Here is a 17,873-nt window from a genome sequence, read left to right on the forward strand (position 1 = left end):
GGGTTCAGGATGGGGGAGGGCTCTAGTTGGGGGTGTGGGCTCCAGGATGGGGCCAGAAATGAGGAATTCAGAGTGCAAGAGGTGGCTCCAGGCTGCAGTGGGGGGGGAGGGGGAGTGTGCGTGCGCGCAAGAGGGTTCCAGCTGGGGGTGCAGGCTCTGCGTTGGGGCTGGGAATGATGGGTTTGGGGTGCAAGAGGGTGCTCTAGGCTGGGATTAAGGGGTTCAGACGGCAGGAAGGGGATCAGGGCTGGGGCAGGGGGTTTGGGCACGGGGCAGGGGCACAGGGAAGTGGCTCAGGGGTGTGGGCTCCAGGTGGCGCTTACCTCAAGTGGCTCCCGGAAGCAGCAGCATGTCCCCACTCTGGCTCCTACACGGAGGTGGAGCCAGGTGGCTCTTCTGCTTGCTGCCCCGTCCGCAGGTGCTGCCTGTGGTGCAGAGCCCCCTGGCTAGCCCTATGCATAGGAGCTGGAGAGGGAAAATGCCGCTGCTTCCAGGAGCTGCATGGAGCGGCCCATGTCCCTGCTCCCCAGCTGGAGCGCCAGAGTGGGGCGAGCCTCACACCTCCTCCCCAGCGGGAGCTTGAGGGCCGGATTAAAATGGCCGGTGGGTCGTAGTTTGCCCACCCCTGCTTTAGGGGATATTACTACCACTCCTTTCTTGCATCCCCTTTTGGCCATCTTTCTGCTCACTGCTGCATTCCTTCTTGAGGCAGCATAGCTTAATAACATCAGCTGCAAAAATCTCAAATTCAGGACTGTTATAAACAGGATGGTGATTAATTGCTCTCTATTTCCACTGAAATTAGGACAAGAAGTAATCAGCTTAATCTGCAGCCAGGGAGATTTAAATTAAATATTAGGAAATTTTTCTAACTATAAGGATAGTTAAATACTGGAATAGGTTATAGGGGAGGCTGTAGAATCCTCATCATTCACGGTGTTTAGGAACAGGTTAGACTAACACCAGACCGGTATGGTCCAGGTATGGGTCCTCAGCACAGGGGAATAGAGCTCTTAATTTGGTAGACATTCGTGCTCGGTGTCCTACATTTCTAGGATTCTATTGTGCTGTCAGGGAAGGAAGTGTGTCAAAGTGGAGAAGTTAGAGTACCAAGGCACAAACTTCCCACTGCTGCGCTAAAAGTCACTTTAGAAGAGGTTGAATCATTACTAAGAGAATCTCTCATTGTCCCTGTCCCCTAAGTTTTAATAGCATCTTCAATTCAGCTCTTGCATGTTAATACTATTATGACCTGTACTAACTAAAGGCCCCAAAATTATGAATTACCACTATTCAAGAATTATCCAGGCATCAAGGTTTTTTAGATGAGATAGGACAGAGAGCTGAGAGAATAAAAATTCAAAGTCTAATGGCAAAGTTTTGCCACATTTTCCAAAGTTTGCTTAACTGAGGTTTGTATTATACCTTATCTTTTCAACATCCCGCAAAGCCTCAGAGACCAGGACCCCATTGGGCTAGACACTCTACAAACAGAATAAGAAGATGGTCCCTGCCCCAAAGTGCTTACACTCTTAAGACTAAAGCAAGCTACAAAGAGAGAGGTGGATTAGGGATTTGTGGGGTCCTGGGCCTGAGCAAGAGAGGACCCCTCCCCACTCCTGCCTGCAGTCACTCCTGCCGAGGAACAGGGTCAGGGTGCTTGCCTGGCTCTGCCCACCTGGTGCTCCTGCCGGAGAGCGGGGGAAGCCCCCATGCCTCAACTCCACTCCCCAACAGGAGTGCCGAGCATGTGGGGGAAGCCTCCGCACCCTGACCCTGCTCCCCAGCATGAGCACCAGGTGGGCGAGCAGAGCAGGTTGGGGTGCCAGGGCACCCATTTTTCCAGGGGCACCTGGGCACGGGCCCCATTGGCCCATCCACCACTGATAGGTACAGACAGATAATTGGGGGAGTACAAGGAAACATGAAACTATACTGGTCACCATGAGAAGCTGCAGTCCCAGTATACCAGCAATCTAACCATAGATATGGGTTCTGTAGGCATCATGGCAAAGGAGGGTTTTGAAGGAGGATAATGAGATAGCTTTGAGGATGTTTATGGAGAGCTCCTCCCAAGCATGAGTGGCAGTATGGGAGAAAGCACTATGGTCCTTGTCTGAAAATGTAACAAGTAGGAGATGGAGGTTGGTATCATGGGTCAGCTGGAGGTGGGAGTCAAGGTTTCAATACTGACAGATGACAGGTAAGGTGGGGATAGGTCACAAAGGGGCTTGGAAAATGATGACAAGTAGCTTACATTTGATGCAGTAGAGAAGGGGAACCAATGGAGGGATGCAAAGAGTCAGGTGACATGGTGAAAGCAAAGGAATGGGAAAGTGATCTTAGTAGCAGCATTCTAAATGGAAATGAGTGGGGCAAGACTGCAATTGTCAGGGCCAGAGAAAAGGATGTTGCAGTAATCAGGACACATGATGAGAATCTGGACAAATTTCAGTTCTGTGGATGGACAAGAAACGCTGCATCTTAGAGAGATGTTCTTCTTCCATCAAAGCTGTCACCAAGTCTCACTGCTTCTCCGTTTAACGCTAGTGACTAGCAAACGGTGGTCCATATGGCATAAGGTCCATGAGGGTCCAGAGAGCTGGCTGAGAACAAAGGGAGCTCATAAAATCACATTTAAAGGTCCTAAAAAATTAAATATTTTCCTAATATTAATTTCTAATCTAGACAATTGCTATTATTGTCACAGGGCCATAAAGTATCTAGATAGAAGAGACTGAGAATGGGAAGGGATGTGAGGTCAGGCAATGGTGGACTGGAGGGGACGTTGGTATGGGGGTAGGAAGGGGTCTGCTGATCACTTCAATCACACCTGCTGAGGGTAGCAGGCCACCAGGTTTTCACAAAGTAAATGACAGGAAGGAGTCAGGGCCTTTGATGGGGAGGGTTGTGAGGACAGGGGCTTCCATAGATTTGAATAAGTACCTGAACATTAGGCTTCTGCTCTAAACAAACTCCAAGCTTCTCACATTTGGGGTTTTCCCATTGCTTGTTTTACAGCCATTTAATTACTCCTGGGGGCATTCTGCACCACAAAATTAAAAATTCTGTGCACAATATTTTAAAATTCTGCAAGTTTTATTTGTCAATAAATAAATGCAGAGGCTCCAGAATGGCAGTGGGGAGCACAGGCCACTGGGTACACAAAAGTGGGAGATCACCCTACAGCCTCCCCACCCCACAGGAACTCAGTGGTGAGGCTGCATCCGACCCTGATACAGCACAAAACCTAAGCCTGCCCCAGAAACACCTTGGGGCCCTGCCCCTCTGCGCCAAGCACACCAGGTTTGGGGCAGGCAGGCTCAACCAGGCAGGATCCATGTGTGGAAGGGGCTCAGTGTGGGGGGATCCCGGTGTGGGGTGGGAGGACTCTGTGTGGGACAATCTGGGTGCAGGCAGCTCAGTGCGGTGTGTGTGTGGATGATCTGGATGCACTGACTTGTTGGGGGTGTTTTTTTCCAGGTGCAGAGGCAATGGTACTCTGCAGGGACTTCCAGCTGAAAGTGGTTGGGGCTCAGTGGAGGGGTTTGGGTGTGGGGGGCTCAGCAGGGAGGTCTGGGTGCTGGGGGAGTGGGCTGTCTGGGTGCAGCTAGTTGGGGGTCAGTGGTGTGGGGGACTCAGGGTGGTGCAGGGGGATGGGGCTCATCAGGGTGGGGGTTTAAGTGCAGGGAGCCTCTAGATGCAAGGATTGAGGTTCAGTGGGGTGTAGTTTGGGTATGGAGGACTAGAGCGGTCCTGGGTGTACGGGGTGAGGCTTGGCGGGGTGTCTGGATATGGGAGGTCCAAATGCATGGGGTTTCAGCGGATTGGAGAGCAGCTCCCCGTACAGTGACTTCTCCCCCCACAGCTGAGGAGTGATGGGGGCAGGAAGCAGGGGAGGATACTGAGCTTGCTGCAGCTGTGGGAGGTTTCTGGGGGTGGGTCTGACACAGCCCCAGCCACTCCTTGTAGGGGAAGAGGAAGTCCCATCCTTTCCTGCCCCCAGCCCAGCCAGGACTAGCAGCTGATCTCAGCTCAAGGTAGGAGCCACTGACTGGGGTGTCCCCAGCCCTGTGGTAATCTACCTCTCCGCCGGCTCCTCCGGGTGCCTGAAATGATGTACCTGCGCAGCTTGGGAGTGGTGCATGACTGCTCTTGCAGCTTCCCTTTACTTCCCTGTCAGAAAGTCATTTTTCTGCGGAGAAGCAAAGAAATCTGCAGGGGACATGAATTCTGCACATGCGCAGTGGAACAAAATTCCCCCAGGAGTAGCATTTCCTCAAAGTGACTGTAGGAGTTTCTATAGCTCTTCTGTGTATTTTTCATCATTGTGACAAATGGCATGACCCACTGACGCATCATCACAATTCAGTCAGTGGAGCACAGGATGACCCAACTGATAGCTATTTAGTCCACAAGGTCTTTAAGACCAGTCTAAAAAAAAATATCAGTTTTGAGGTCTCCGTAAAATAAAAAATGTTAGTATGACAGAACCTGAAATTCACTGAACAGCTGCACCACCCTCCAGTTTATTTGGAGAGTCTCTGGAATGGGGAGGGAGAGAGAAGTCAGGTGGTGGCCACCAAAGATACAGCCAGAGATTCTCCTCCAAAGAACTGCCTCCATCTCATCCTGGCTTCTACTGACACCTAAGAAAACTCTTCTGAGCAACATTAGGCCAATTCTAGCTTCTCGTTGAGTTCAAGGACTCAGATTTCTTTGTTCACATTGTTTGACGCCTTACAAAAGAAGCAAAAGGCTGCCAAAGCTTTCTCCCTTGAGTCTGGATCCGGTGTACAGTACCCCAAGACTCAGGCAATGGCATACTCCAAAGTTCCTAGCGGGTCCAGCACCTGGAAAATTCTAAGACCAGCTTCAGCTACCTTTTTTTAAAATGGAGATTGGTAATCAGTTACGTCTGAAACGAGTAACACAATCAGTATGGTGACCCTTCCAATCTTACAATAAGATTGTAAACTCTTCAGAGCAGAGATAATGGCTTCTCATGTAACTGCACAGCACATCAGGGCCCAGAACCAATGGAGGAGGGGAAGGGGATAAATTAAAAAAAATTAAGTTTCTAATGGAAAACTCAGATTCTGGCACAGAATTCTGCAGCAAAGGGTGGATTCCATGGCAAATTGAGCAGAATCTACCAGACTCTGCTTTCTAGTCTAAGGGGTTTCCTTCTACAGGCACCATAATCACATGCTGTCATAAAAATAAAGGGAAGGGTAACCACCTTTCTATATACAGTGCTATAAAATCCCTCCTGGCCAGAGGCAAAACCCTTTCACCTGTAAAGGGTTAAGAAGCTAAAATAAACTCACTGGCACCTGACCAAAATGACCAATAAGGAGACCAGATACTTTCAAATGGGGCGGCGGGGGGGAGGGAAAATGAGTTCGTCTGTCTGTGTGATGTTTTTGCCAGGAACAGATCAGGAATGCAGTCTCATAACTTCTGTTAGTTAGTAAGTAATCTAGCTAGAAATGTGTTAGATTTCCTTTTGTTTAATGACTAGTAAAATAAGCTGTGCAGGATGGAATGTATATTCCTGTTTTTGAGTCTTTTTGTAACTTAAAGTTTTGCCTAGAGGGATTCTCTGTGTTTTGAATCTGATTACCCTGTAAGGTATTTACCATCCTGATTTTACAGAGGTGATTCTTTTACCTTTTCTTTAATTAAAATTCTTCTTTTAAGAACCTGATTGATTTTTCATTGTTCTTAAGATGCAAGTGTTTGGGTCTGTGTTCACCTATACCACTTGGTGAGGATTATTATCAAGCCTTCTCCAGGAAAGGGGGTTTAGGGCTTGGGGGGATATTTTGGGGGAAGATGTTTCCAAGTGGGTTCTTTCCCTGTTCTTTGTTTAACACGCTTGGTGGTGGCAGCATAGGGTTCAAGGACAAGGCAAAGTTTGTACCTTGGGGAAGTTTTTAACCTAAGCTGGTAAGAATAATCTTAGGGGGTCTTTCATGCAGGTCCCCATATCTGTACCCTAGAGTTCAGAGTGGGGAAGGAACCTTGACACATGCTCAGGAAAGGTAAGGTCAGAGGCTCTCCCCCTTTACTTTCTTTCTGGCACAATGTCACAGAGAAGAGATGGAAGCACACCAGAGAAGATACAAACAGCATCATTAGGAGGTGGCATTGCTGCCTGCCAGATTGATTGAACCCTGCCTTAATATATTATAAAAATCAGAAATCACAGAATTGTAGGACTGGAAGGGACCTCGAGAGGTCATCTAGTCCTGTCCCCTGCACTCATGGCGGGATTAAGTATTATCTAGACCATCCCTGACAGGCACAGTTGCCAACTTTCATGCAGTAAATAAACACCCCAAATTTTACAATAAACCAAAAATCAATAATCTCATTTCAAAACAAGGCCAAAACAAGCCAATCCCTAAGAACCCCAACACGCTATGTGACTAGATCCCCCCAGTGTGCAGTCTGGGACTGTGGTGGGCCCGCTGTGCACCCCTCTCTCTCCCTGTTGCCAGGAGCTGATAAAAAAAAAAGAAGCAACAAGCTACTAGCCAACAAGCAACTCACAAGCCAATTAAGTCAAAAACAAGCCCAATTTCCACATTTTTTTCATGGGTTTGGCATGTCTGCTGACAGATGTTTAGCTAACCTGCTCTTAAAAATCTCCAATGGAGAGTCCACAACCTCCCTGGGTAATTTATTCCAGTGCTTAACCACCCTAACAGTTAGGAAATCTTTCCTAATGTCCAACCTAAGCTGCCCTTGCTGCAATTTAAGCCCATTGCTTCTTGTCCTATCCTCAGAGATTAAGCAGAATAATTTTTCTCCCTCCTCCTTGTAACAACCTTTTATATAGTGAGAATCCCCCAAAGCAGCACGTCCCTGAATCAGTCTCTCCCTTAGTATGGCTGAAAAAACTTCTGATGCCTTGTGAATGCTTTGTGCTTCTAGTGCCGCAGACAAAACTTAGGAGGGGGAGAGAATGCTGCAGACAATGCAGTTCCCAAGCAGCACATTCACTCTTTAGCATACCAGGCCAAGGGGCTGTGTGTGTGGACAGTCAGGGAGTCTGCAGTATTTCCCTTTGTGCAGCTGCCTGTAGGCACAAAGAACATAGGCTAGTGCGTGCAGAACTTGTGAGATGCATGCATAGCTAGAACTTCTTCTGGCCCAGTCCCAGGTCCAGGCAAACTCACAGATGCTGGGATGAACTGAAGTTGCATACCTAGCTATAGGTCACTGGCACCATTCCGTCTCCATGACATCAGAAGGAATTGGTGAACAAGACAATGGAGATGGCCAGATGACAACACACCACCCCTGCAAAGAAGGGCAGAAACTTTAAAACCTACTTCATGCTAAAATAATTCAGACTGTTGCTCCCTTTCCTTCATGTCCAGCCAAACAGGTAGTGTTTCAAAAAGCTCTTGCCTCCACCTTGATCCTTTCGCATGGTCACACTAGTTATGATGCATGTGGCTTGCTGATGTGCTTGTCTGGAATAGTCACTGCTGGAAATCATTTTGATCATTCCACAGGGGGTATCCGGGCTATTTACCCACTTTTGAGAGCCCTGATCGAACACCATGAACCCCAGATTTATCCACTTTAAGGGGATACTGTGACTCTCAGTCTCTCTAGGTTCTTCATGGCACCCATCACTGCAGTAACTGAGCTCAGACTTCTCTGAACCAGACAAAATGAGAGCTTGCTCCTGTTGAAGGCTGCCAGATGGAACTCTGTAGTACAATACTACAGCTGGGACTCTGGATCCACACCTTCTGCTCACACGCTATCCAGCAGCCAGCACTCATTCACAGCTTAAAAGGCAAATATTGGCCAAATGCAGAGAAGGGAATGCCGATTTCATTACACATTAGGATACCTGCCAGCATGTAGTAGGACATATACAAACCATCAGAACTTTACCTACCAGAGAAGGGGGAAGAACTGAACCAAAACCTTTGGGCTGATTCCAAAATTCACTTTGACAGCATTACATCCAGCAATACTGATGTCAGAAGCCCACAAGGCAGTTGCCACGGAATCCACTCCCTCCATAATCTTTTCATTTTTCAAGTTATGTTTCCAGTTCTTATAGTGGACAAGAAAAATCTTCCAAACACGAACATAATGACAAATATAGTGCTGTTAATCTTAGCCTGCAGACAGCCTGAAAACAAACACTCAGATTCATGGTAAAGGAATGTTGACCCTGAGGCCTAATAGTAAACATTTTGTCTACTGTTAACTATTTAGTTGATCATTTAGAAGAAACCTCCAGATGCTAAGTTTATATCCCACATTCCAAAACGGCCACAACTTCCCAGGTGCCATCAACTCCAACCGTCCACCCTTCCAATCAAAACCTCCAGCTTCTCCCCGACAACTTCTACAATGCAGCTAAGCAAATTCAGTGTAAATACTAGCAGCACAAAGTATAATGAAATGCATTTATATAAAAATTAACTCAGAAGCTGAATATTATTCATTTGTATAGTAAGTTTACTAAAAATCTCATTTCTGGATTTACCAGAAGTTGCTGCAGAATTTCCAGCCTGCTGCCCTGAAGCACCACAGAAGCCAGCTAGTCTTGCTGCAGAATTCAGTTCAATTTCCAGGTTCTTGATTTAGTCAGTCCTACCAGAAATCAGTGGGATGGGTGAGATGCCCTGCCCAATCCTGGGGACAGACTTGGTGAGAAACTAGAAGATCTGAAGAGGACTCTTCACCACTAAGGCTAACCAGTTTAGGTCATATCCGTGCCTCTCAGGAACAACTCCAAACCAAGACAGCATTTTTAAAATATTTTATTTATTATACAAACTATTTACAAAATCCATGGGCTTCCAGAACCTGCTGAACTCCACTTGGAACTTGCCAGCTAGAACTGGGGGCTGGCCTCTCTCTCTTAGTCTCTGGTTTCTAAAACATGCAACATGACTCTCAAATACTGGCAGAGGACAGGCCCTGTGAGGTCCACCGCAGCTCCAGAGAGTGAGGAATCTGTCTGAGATAGTACCATGCACCAAAAACTTTTACTGAAGCGCCTCAATTAGGTGGGAATATTTAAGGGACCAACTAAAATAAGGAGCCTCTGCAGCAGAAAACATACAGTACAGGTGACCACAGTGCATTCCGTACCTTGCCCCCACACTGGTGTCATTGTAAGGGCAGCATATAAGGTGGATGTGTTGGGAAGAGGAAGGAACAGATTTAGGGACAAAGAGGCTCTACCACTGAAGTGGTTGAGCCCTAGGGGAAATGGGACCAGCTAACGGCTTATGGAAACAATAAAGAAAGGTTATCAAATAAGAACTAACAGCATCCACCACAGTTCTGACTGCACTTGTGTTGAAAGAAAATCCTTGGCATCTGTATAACTGCAGAGAGGCAAGGGGTGCTGGCTGTCCCACAGTGAGGATTAGGGAGCTGTTTCAAGCAGATGAAGCTACTCGGTGTTCAGCCTCTCAGTCCTCAATGTGGAAACAGTCCAGCTCTAGACAAAGAGGGAGAGGATTCCTGAGGAAGATGTCATTGGCAGAATAAGCCTATAACCACAAGATTTGAAAGGCCCTTGCCAGGTCAAAGAACAAGACATAAGATTGCAATGGGGGAACAGCACCACGCTGCGCCTCCCCAACCAACAGGAGTTGAGCGGAGGAACACCGCCACCTTCTTTTGGTCCCTAGGGAGAGCAGTGAATGGGTGGAACGGTATACAAGAGCCCCAACTGCACTGACCATAGAAGCCATCCAGAGTGCAAATAAGTTGGAACCCCAGAAGAGGTCAGAACCTTACAAAAAGGGAGCCTATTTTAAAAAAGGGACAAATTAGCCCTGCTAAAGTGATCAGTCAGGGAGGAAATGCACCAGCTATGTAGCAGGCTATCTCCCAGCACTTCAGTGCCTGAGACGGAATTAACCCACAAGACTGAGAAATCCCAACCATCCATGACAATGCTTGGAGTTCCAGCTGGTTTGGACACCACAATGGCTTATACTTCTGTAAAGATGTGATGCACATGCTCCCTAAGAATGGTTAAGACACTGCTTTAATAAAAAAAAGACATTTTTCTATAATGTTTCCCAAGTTTCCTAATGTATTTAGTAAATTGTATTGGAAAAGTGAAGAGCCAATTTAAAAGCCATACCTCAAGTCCTGCCCAGTTCAGGGCAGCTACAGCTCCAGCAGAATGAAGGGACTGAGGGTGATGGCACAATTTTTTGTTTTATCTATTTTTCTAAAATTAGCTCTTGGGAGAGATGCTAAGTTGAAATCCCAATCCAGGATCCTGAATCCTCCTCAATCCAGTGACTGCACTCAGCACAGGCAGTGCAGGTTCTTCTCACACACCAACCACTCACCAATGTGCTTCCACTCTTGACCTGAAGAAGTGCACATTAGGGGCAAGTTGAGAGTTTAATTATCTGTTCAGATTTTGGCCACACTGTTGAAACTGGAAAGAATGCCAACCAGGATCCTTGACTCCTCACCCCTTTACTTCGCTGGGATGGGAGGAGCTAGCGGACAGTCAGAGGTAACAGAACCTGATAGTATGAGCAGCAAATTTATAACTATCTCCCAAACTGTAATCTGGACAATGTTAGTGCAACATGCCACCTGGTGGGCTACTCAGTGTCTGTCTGGGAGACGCTCCAGTTTAGTACCCTGTGTGCTGGAAAGCCAGCAACACTAGAAGGAACGGCAAGGAACACTGCTCAGGGAGAGAACAGCAGAGGATTGGGAGGAGAGAAGGCCAGCTGCTCTCCAGGCACCAACACCCCTTTGGGAAACACTCTCCTCTTCCTCCAGCATACTTCAGGCAGTGCCTCCTGCTGCCATGTGATAGAGGTAGAAGCCAAGACCCTGTGGAATGTCAGGGGCTGAGGTACTGGATTCTGTCCAATACCATTACCCCAACTGTAATTCTGAAGCCCATTGCACACAGTAGTAGCTGCCTGCTGGCCAGCTGGCCTATCACATACTACATACATGCCATAAAGGTGAACGTTGGAGAGGCATTTGTGCTCAGCATTGAGGGCTCACACTCTCATACCCATCCCCTCTCCTGAGGAAGGGAAAGGAAGGCAAGGGGTGTGGGACAGCTTCCTGTGTAACTTTAGGACCACCATCAGAAATATTCACTGAAGGAGAATCTCCTCTTCCAGCTTAGTAGCAGAGGCCTGTACCAACCACTGTCAGTACAGAAGGACATTCCTGCTGCCAGCCCTTGGCGGAGGTAGTACAGTGTCACTGCCTGAGCCAGTGCTTGTGCTCTAAAGAGAGAGTATTCCTTTGTTGCTCTCTCTAGCAGATGCTGCTCTCCCTCCTCTCCAGCAAGGGCAAGAAATGGGAGCTTCCAGTGCAAGTGAGAGAAAGAGAACTGGAAGTCCTAATGGGTCAGGTACTGAATAGGAAAATGAGCCTGTGCCCCTCAGAGACAAGCAATACATGGGGAGTTACATAAGCTACAGGGGAGCATCAGCAGAAGGACTTGAGCCAAAGCATGGAAAGGTGTTAAGGCTTCCCACATGCCAGATCTCCAACAGAGCTTCAAGCTGGTCCTCGCCCAAAACAGCTACAGTACTGGCTGCTACATAGATGTCCTCCTGTGCCACACTGCAACTCCTGCTCACAGACTCTCCCCCCTCCCAGAGGGACAAATGCACAGAGTCCTGGGAACTCCCAGTGCCATACCACCCTGACAAATGTATCACGGTTCTTTTGCCATACCACTCTGAACTGAGATGGGAGTGAGGGGAGAGCATGAGGCGAGCTCTTGGTGATGTACTCTGGACACGGAAAGACCACACAACAGCCCTCTTTGCACAGAGTCTGTGCTCTGTCTCCATTGCTCTGTGAAGAGAAGAATGAGCAGTGGACTCAAGCTACGCCTTGCCCTGAAGAGCCAGGAAGCTGGGATGGGGAAGGGAATCACAGCATGCCAAAGCCCTCACATCCCTCGCTGATGGCCAGCTGCAGCATCTTGTGCACCTCTTCATAGGAGTCATAAGTAGGGAGGCACAGCTGGTTAAAACTGAAAAAAGAAAAATAATTAATACACACCACTTGCGCAGTGGGGGAATGTCCACCACAGGCACCTCCAGCTGCTCACTGCCCTTGTGTGAGATGACATGGTGTCCACCACATGTCTGTCACCCATTATATACAGGTTGCTCACCACATGCTTGCTACCAGCAGTTCACAGTTCAGAGGGGCCAACACACCTGGCATGCAATGTTGGCAGCTCACCACAAGGCATGCCATTAGATGAAGTACTTGCCACTCAGAAGCACATAGTGTAATCCCACACGCATGCTGCAGGGAGTTCAACAGACAGTGCACTCACCAGGTGTGGGCTGTCGGCAAAGTACTACGAGTTGGAGCAGCGATGATTTGGAAAGATGGACAGAGTGCAGCAAACCCTCCCGGAGGCAACTGAGAGGAACCAGTTGTGAACTGCAACAGTCGGGCCAGTTCCTCCTGCGTGAAACTGGAGACCACGGTCCAAAACCACCTCATGACCTGACAGGGACCAGTAATGGCAGAGCCAGGTCAGGGAAGCAGAGTCACAAAAGTACAATGGGAGGTTATCAGAAGAAGAGCAGGCAAAATGTCTTGCAAGAAAGTAGCTCTACCAACTGCCACAGCCACCCCTATTATGGAGGGCAAACCAGAAACGGAACAATTGCATAGTCACTTCTTACCAGCCACCTTTACCCCTTGTTGCTACCACCCACCTCAATTATACTAGGAATGTCTCATCCATCTCCCCCACCATAGGTTCTCCTCTCTATTGGAAATGCTGAATGGGAAAGCTAATTAAGGTTTAGGATACAAATCCGTATCTGCTTCCTGCACTAGACTAATCTTTTGCTCTCCCACATCCTCTGGTGCCTTGGCAGGTTGGAAGGGGTAACAGTTCTAGTGTCTGTCACTAATGTAATTTGTTTCCCTCTTGGACACTTTGGCAGTTCCCATCACTTCTCTAGACAGTCTCATGTGCCCCCCTCATCAGGGTGGGATGTGCTCCTGGAATAAGTCCTGGGTCACTTGCTCAGGAATCTCTACTAGCTGCCAACCTTCTACCTCACAATGACATGGACTGAAAAATCCTCAAACCATTCCTGATATATAGGCATATCATCCTGAACATCTTCACTGATGCGATTCCCAACACCAGCATTGGGCCAATGCTGAAATGCCCTTACAGTTGCCTTTTCTTTTCTCAATACAAATGCTGAATTTTCCCCAGCTGCAGTGCAGTCATCCCTGTTCTGCACTCAGTGGTTTCCGTCATCTTTGTAAGCTCCCTTTCCAAACACAAAGTTTGCTCTCCTGTGCCTACACCTCCAGGCCCAGGTCTTGCTTTTCCAAGGACCTTGCTCTTCTCCAAGTTCTTTCCAGTTTTTCTTTCTGGAAGCTTCTCCTGCTTTCAGCAGGCAGTCTCCATATGAAGCCCAAGTGACAGAAGTCAGTCAACCCATTTCAGTGAAGGAAGAAGAAAACTTCCCACCTACCTTTTCTCGGAAGTGCCAGGATCCTCCCACCAGCACAGCATGAGCCTTGAAATCACAGACACTGATGTCTCCAGTACCACACATCAGCAGCTGAAAGGAAAAACACCTGCAGTTACAAAAGCAGGAGCTCAAAGTACCCATGAAGCCAACCATTATTCCAGTTACAATAGTCAGCTTTGTGCCCTTAAGAGGCATGCAGGATGCTCAGAGTGCTGGGCCCAGGACATATGCAAATCTAGTAAGACCTCATGATCTCAATCAAGAGATAGGATGGTATCTCATGCAGTACCAGCTTCTCCTGTTGGATACAAGATAGGCTAAGGGATGGGAAAAAACAGCTGCCAAACCAGGAAATAGGGGAAACACTGAGAGGAGGGGGCTAAGAGCAGTGATGAGCTGCCAAAATATTAACAATTGGTTCGCTCCTCACCCTACAAGGGGGTCACAGCCCGCCCCCGCCCCCCCCGCTCCATCCACCCCTTCCCCTGTCCCCTGACTACCTCCAGAACCGGGCAGCAGGGCCTCATGGGCCACTGTAGTGGGTGCCCACCCCGCCCCTAAGAGCCAGAGGGACCTGCCGGGGGGGGCGAGGTGGGGAGTCCCGGCAGTGCTTACCTGGGGCAGCTCCCAGGAAGCATCCGGCAAGTCCCTCTGGCTCCTGGGGCGGGGTAGAGTAGCTGTGGGGGAGCAGCCGCTCTCACCACTGATCACATCAAAAGTGGTGCCTTAGGCACCAACTCCGTGGATGCTCCAGGGCTGGAGCACCCACGGTGAAAATTGCCCCGCCTCGCCCCACGCCTGGCCCCATTCACCTCCAGTCCGCCTCTGCCTCCTCCCCTGAATGCACCGCCCCCCACACCCCCTCTCAGCTTCTCGCAAATCAGCTGTTCGCATGGGAAGCCTGGGAGGGCTGAGAAACAAGCGGCGGCTTCGCTCTCAGGCCCAGGGAGGAGGCGGCGAGCTGGGGCACAGAGCGGTTCCCCTGTGCAACCCCCTCCCCCCGGTTACCTGCTGCGGCGCGGGCGGCCCTCCTCGCGCGCCCCCTCCCCAGCTCACCTGCACTCCGCCTCCGCGGGCCTGAGCATGAAGCCGCCACTTGCTTCTCAGCTCTCCCAGGCTTCCCGTGCTAAAAAAAAAAAAACGGGGGGTGGGGGGGAGTGGAGAAGCAGAGCAGGGCAGAGTGTAACTCAGGAGCGGAGGAGAGCTGGGGCCAGGCACGGGGCAGGAGCTCCTGGTGGGTGCTCTGCACCCACCAAATTTTCCCCGTGGGTGCTACAGCCCCGGAGCACCCAGAGAGTCAGCACCTAAGGTGCCACTTTTGGCCAGTTGTTAAATTTAGAAGCCCTTTTAGAACCGGTTGTCCTGCTTCAAATTTAACAACCGGTTCCAGTGAACCGGTGCGAACCAGCTCCAGCTCACCACTGGCTAAGAGTCCTATGCTCCCCATTGCTATTCTAGAATCTTGTCACCTACTAAGTGCACCCTCTTGAAGTACCCTAAATTGATTGGGGTAACAGCTACCCAGAAAACAAGACCTCACGTTTGGCTGCCCAAATGACCACTGTACAAAGCAAAGTACTTGACAGATTATGCAACGCGGTGAGTCTCAGAGCAGGAACTAGGATGTGTGCACCAAGGAATCTAAGCTTAGATGTTAAATGGGGAGCAGAGAAATTGATCAGTGCTTCTCTGTCTTGCCCTGGACTCAATATTATGGTAAAAGAGTGACCTACAGGAACTGGCCCTGTCCTCTAAATATTATCCCACCTGCCCTAAGCGGCATTCACAGTCTGGCTAGCCTTCCTATTATCCCAGGGGACATTAAGAGCATCTGAACCCATGACTCAAATACCCACTGATTAGGACTATAAACTATAATGATACATCATCATCCCTGAAGCCAGCACATACATGAGAGAAGAAGGATTCCCCCAAACAACACTCAGTGCCTTCTCCCTCAGATACATACCCTCACAATGGAGGGGAGGGAAGGAGGTGGGGAAGGTTTTGGGAAGACACACTTTGCAAGTGTTGAGTCTTCCCATCCCCAACCAGCCCTACTTTCATCTGAAAAGGAGGGTGAGTGGGCAGGCAGGCTCAGGATCAGCAGCACCTACCTCAAGCTCATTCTCATCAAAAATAGCTAGGAGGTTTTCAGGAACCAGCTCATTGAGACCTGAAAGACAAGAAGAGAGTAAGTGGCAGTGCCTCCAGGACAGGGAGTTAGAGCCAAGCAGGGAGCACAGAGTACCTCACCTTTCAGGAAGTGATCCACCTCTTCTCTAACCTGATTGGCCAGTCTGTATTGGGCAAGCAGATTCAGGTAGAAGATCTTATTTTCATTGGTTACTAGGACCTGAGCCCCTCCAGTTACCAGCTCAACCACCTGAAACAAGAGGCCACACGAGGATGTCAGTGTAAGAGTGTGTGAGGATGAGCAGTATCTTCCTTGTAGCATAAACCCCCGCCTGAAGAAACTCTTCCTACTCCTACGTTATTGATACTCTTCTTCTGTGGCCACTGCTGCAGGGACATCCCACACAATTCCCAACCTCTCCTACTACAGATGAAAGGAGTGGAGACTGTCGCACTCTCACCCACCACCTCTCACCTTCTCCAGCTGCCCCGATTTGTTGTATTTCTCTTCAGCGAAGACAAGCTCCATCTCACTCACATCATTGTTCAATATGAAACAAACCTTGGATTTATAGAATTCTGGGTCATCTGTTTCAAAATACTGAGGAAGAAAGGTAGATGAGGTACGGGGGGGAGAGAGAGAGAGGGATTTAACATACATGGTTGAGCAGGAATTCTGGGTCTGCTGGGAGCAAGCTCACATTCAGTTTCACTTCAGCCTGGGCTTAGCACAGAAGGCCGTGTGGCCTTACCTTGTAATGCATTCGCAGTCCTATGATCTGAGCCAGAAAGGATCTGGTGAAACGAGCTCGCACCAGCTGCTTGTAAGCTCCTCCCAGAGATGACTCATAGAGACATTTCCCTACCAGGCGGCCTGCAAACTCATACACTTTCAACCTTAGATGTGGGGGCCGGTCAGGGTTGGGATGCACCTGCAAAGGAGAGAGATCAGAATTACTACAGTATCAGCCACAGTTAACACATGTGACAGCAATGACCCCAACTGGCATTCAGATTGCACACCGGATTCAGGAAGATGCCCTCACAGTCCTTGAACTGCACCCTAAATCTGAACATAGATTCACAGCTTTTAAGGCCAGAAGGGACCATTACGATCACATTTCTAGTCTGATCTCCTTCATAACATGGACCATAGTTTTGGCCCAGTGCTTAAGGTAAAGCTGTTGTGGGTCTCAAGAGTGACACCTGGAGAACGCAGCAGCAGAGATTAAAAACCAGAATCCAGCCAGCAGGGACACAATATGAGCCACATGCATTGTCCCAAAAATTTGCCTTCCACTCCATGACAGGAGGAAGGGATTCTAATAGGCAGACAGACTGCATCCTGTGCCCAATAAGGCCTTCTTAGATAGTGCCAACCCCAGTTCCTGAAAGCCTAGAGTTCCCTGTTAGTGGTGTACCTTGCTGGCTTATGAGCCAGCGCTCTTAACTCTGCAACGTGGTGGGACATCGAAGCGAGAATTTAGGAGGATTTGGGGGCAGGCCTGCCAGCAGTCAGGGAAAGCAGGCAGGCACGGAGGCTGTTTTGCTGTGATTGCTGTTTAGCTGGCAGCATGTCTACATGTCAAGTTCTGTCCACCGAAGTAGGAAGGTAAGGACTCACCAGTGCCTGGTTGTTGTCACTGAAGCGGGTAAAGAGCTGACTGGTTGTGTTAAATAAAGCCTTACAGATCAGCTCAAACCACTCTCTGCGGGGGCCTCCCCAGTCCAGAGCTACAAGATAAAATAAGTCCAAAACTGGTCAGCTCTGGGCCACATCCAGCTCTCTTCCATTTCTTCTTCCCACCCAGAGCTGCCAGAAAAACAGAATAATTTCTCTGGCCAGAGCATCATTATCTCTAAGTCATTGTGATGGGCAGAGCATTGCCTCTGGGAATGGGATCACAGGAAAATAAGTACAGAGATGGCCGTTCACTTAATTTTCCTATAACTGCTCATATCAGACTCCTGTTGCTGAATGATTTTCCATTCACTTAGACCTGTGGTTTCACATCCATTAAGTGAGCATGAAATGCAGGAGATTCATTTTCACACATTTACAAACACAAGTGACTGGTGAAACCTTTCTATCCACCACATTCACATCCCGTTCTCCACCCAGGTGACCAATATCAAACCAGCCACTATTTACAAGTGACACAATGGGAAGTCCAGCTGCAAACTCTAAGAAAGGGTGATCTTGTAATGAAGGCACTGAACGGG

The 17,873-nt window shown here is 48.8% G+C and overlaps 1 protein-coding gene across 6 annotated transcripts in view; it reads right to left on the minus strand.

Annotated features, from left to right (window-relative positions):
- Positions 1-7,205: 7,205 nt before the first annotated feature.
- The window catches only part of AREL1 (apoptosis resistant E3 ubiquitin protein ligase 1), a 29,868-nt gene continuing 19,200 nt past the window's right edge, over positions 7,206-17,873 (minus strand). For 5 of the 6 annotated variants that reach the window (XM_038404957.2, XM_038404960.2, XM_038404959.2 and 2 more), the window contains 8 exons: positions 17,275-17,384; positions 16,403-16,582; positions 16,126-16,251; positions 15,771-15,900; positions 15,632-15,690; positions 13,515-13,604; positions 12,344-12,519; positions 8,786-12,031 (listed from right to left, as the gene is read on the minus strand). In XM_038404957.2, coding sequence (XP_038260885.1) covers positions 11,929-12,031; positions 12,344-12,519; positions 13,515-13,604; positions 15,632-15,690; positions 15,771-15,900; positions 16,126-16,251; positions 16,403-16,582; positions 17,275-17,384 — 974 coding nt within the window. In that variant the 3' untranslated portion in view covers positions 8,786-11,928. Of the gene's footprint in view, positions 7,312-8,785; positions 12,032-12,343; positions 12,520-13,514; positions 13,605-15,631; positions 15,691-15,770; positions 15,901-16,125; positions 16,252-16,402; positions 16,583-17,274; positions 17,385-17,873 lie in introns of those variants that run through there. The other variant, XM_043516177.1, reaches the window with a different exon arrangement.

Source organism: Dermochelys coriacea, chromosome 6 (assembly GCF_009764565.3).
Source record: "Dermochelys coriacea isolate rDerCor1 chromosome 6, rDerCor1.pri.v4, whole genome shotgun sequence".
Classification (NCBI taxonomy): domain Eukaryota; kingdom Metazoa; phylum Chordata; order Testudines; family Dermochelyidae; genus Dermochelys; species Dermochelys coriacea.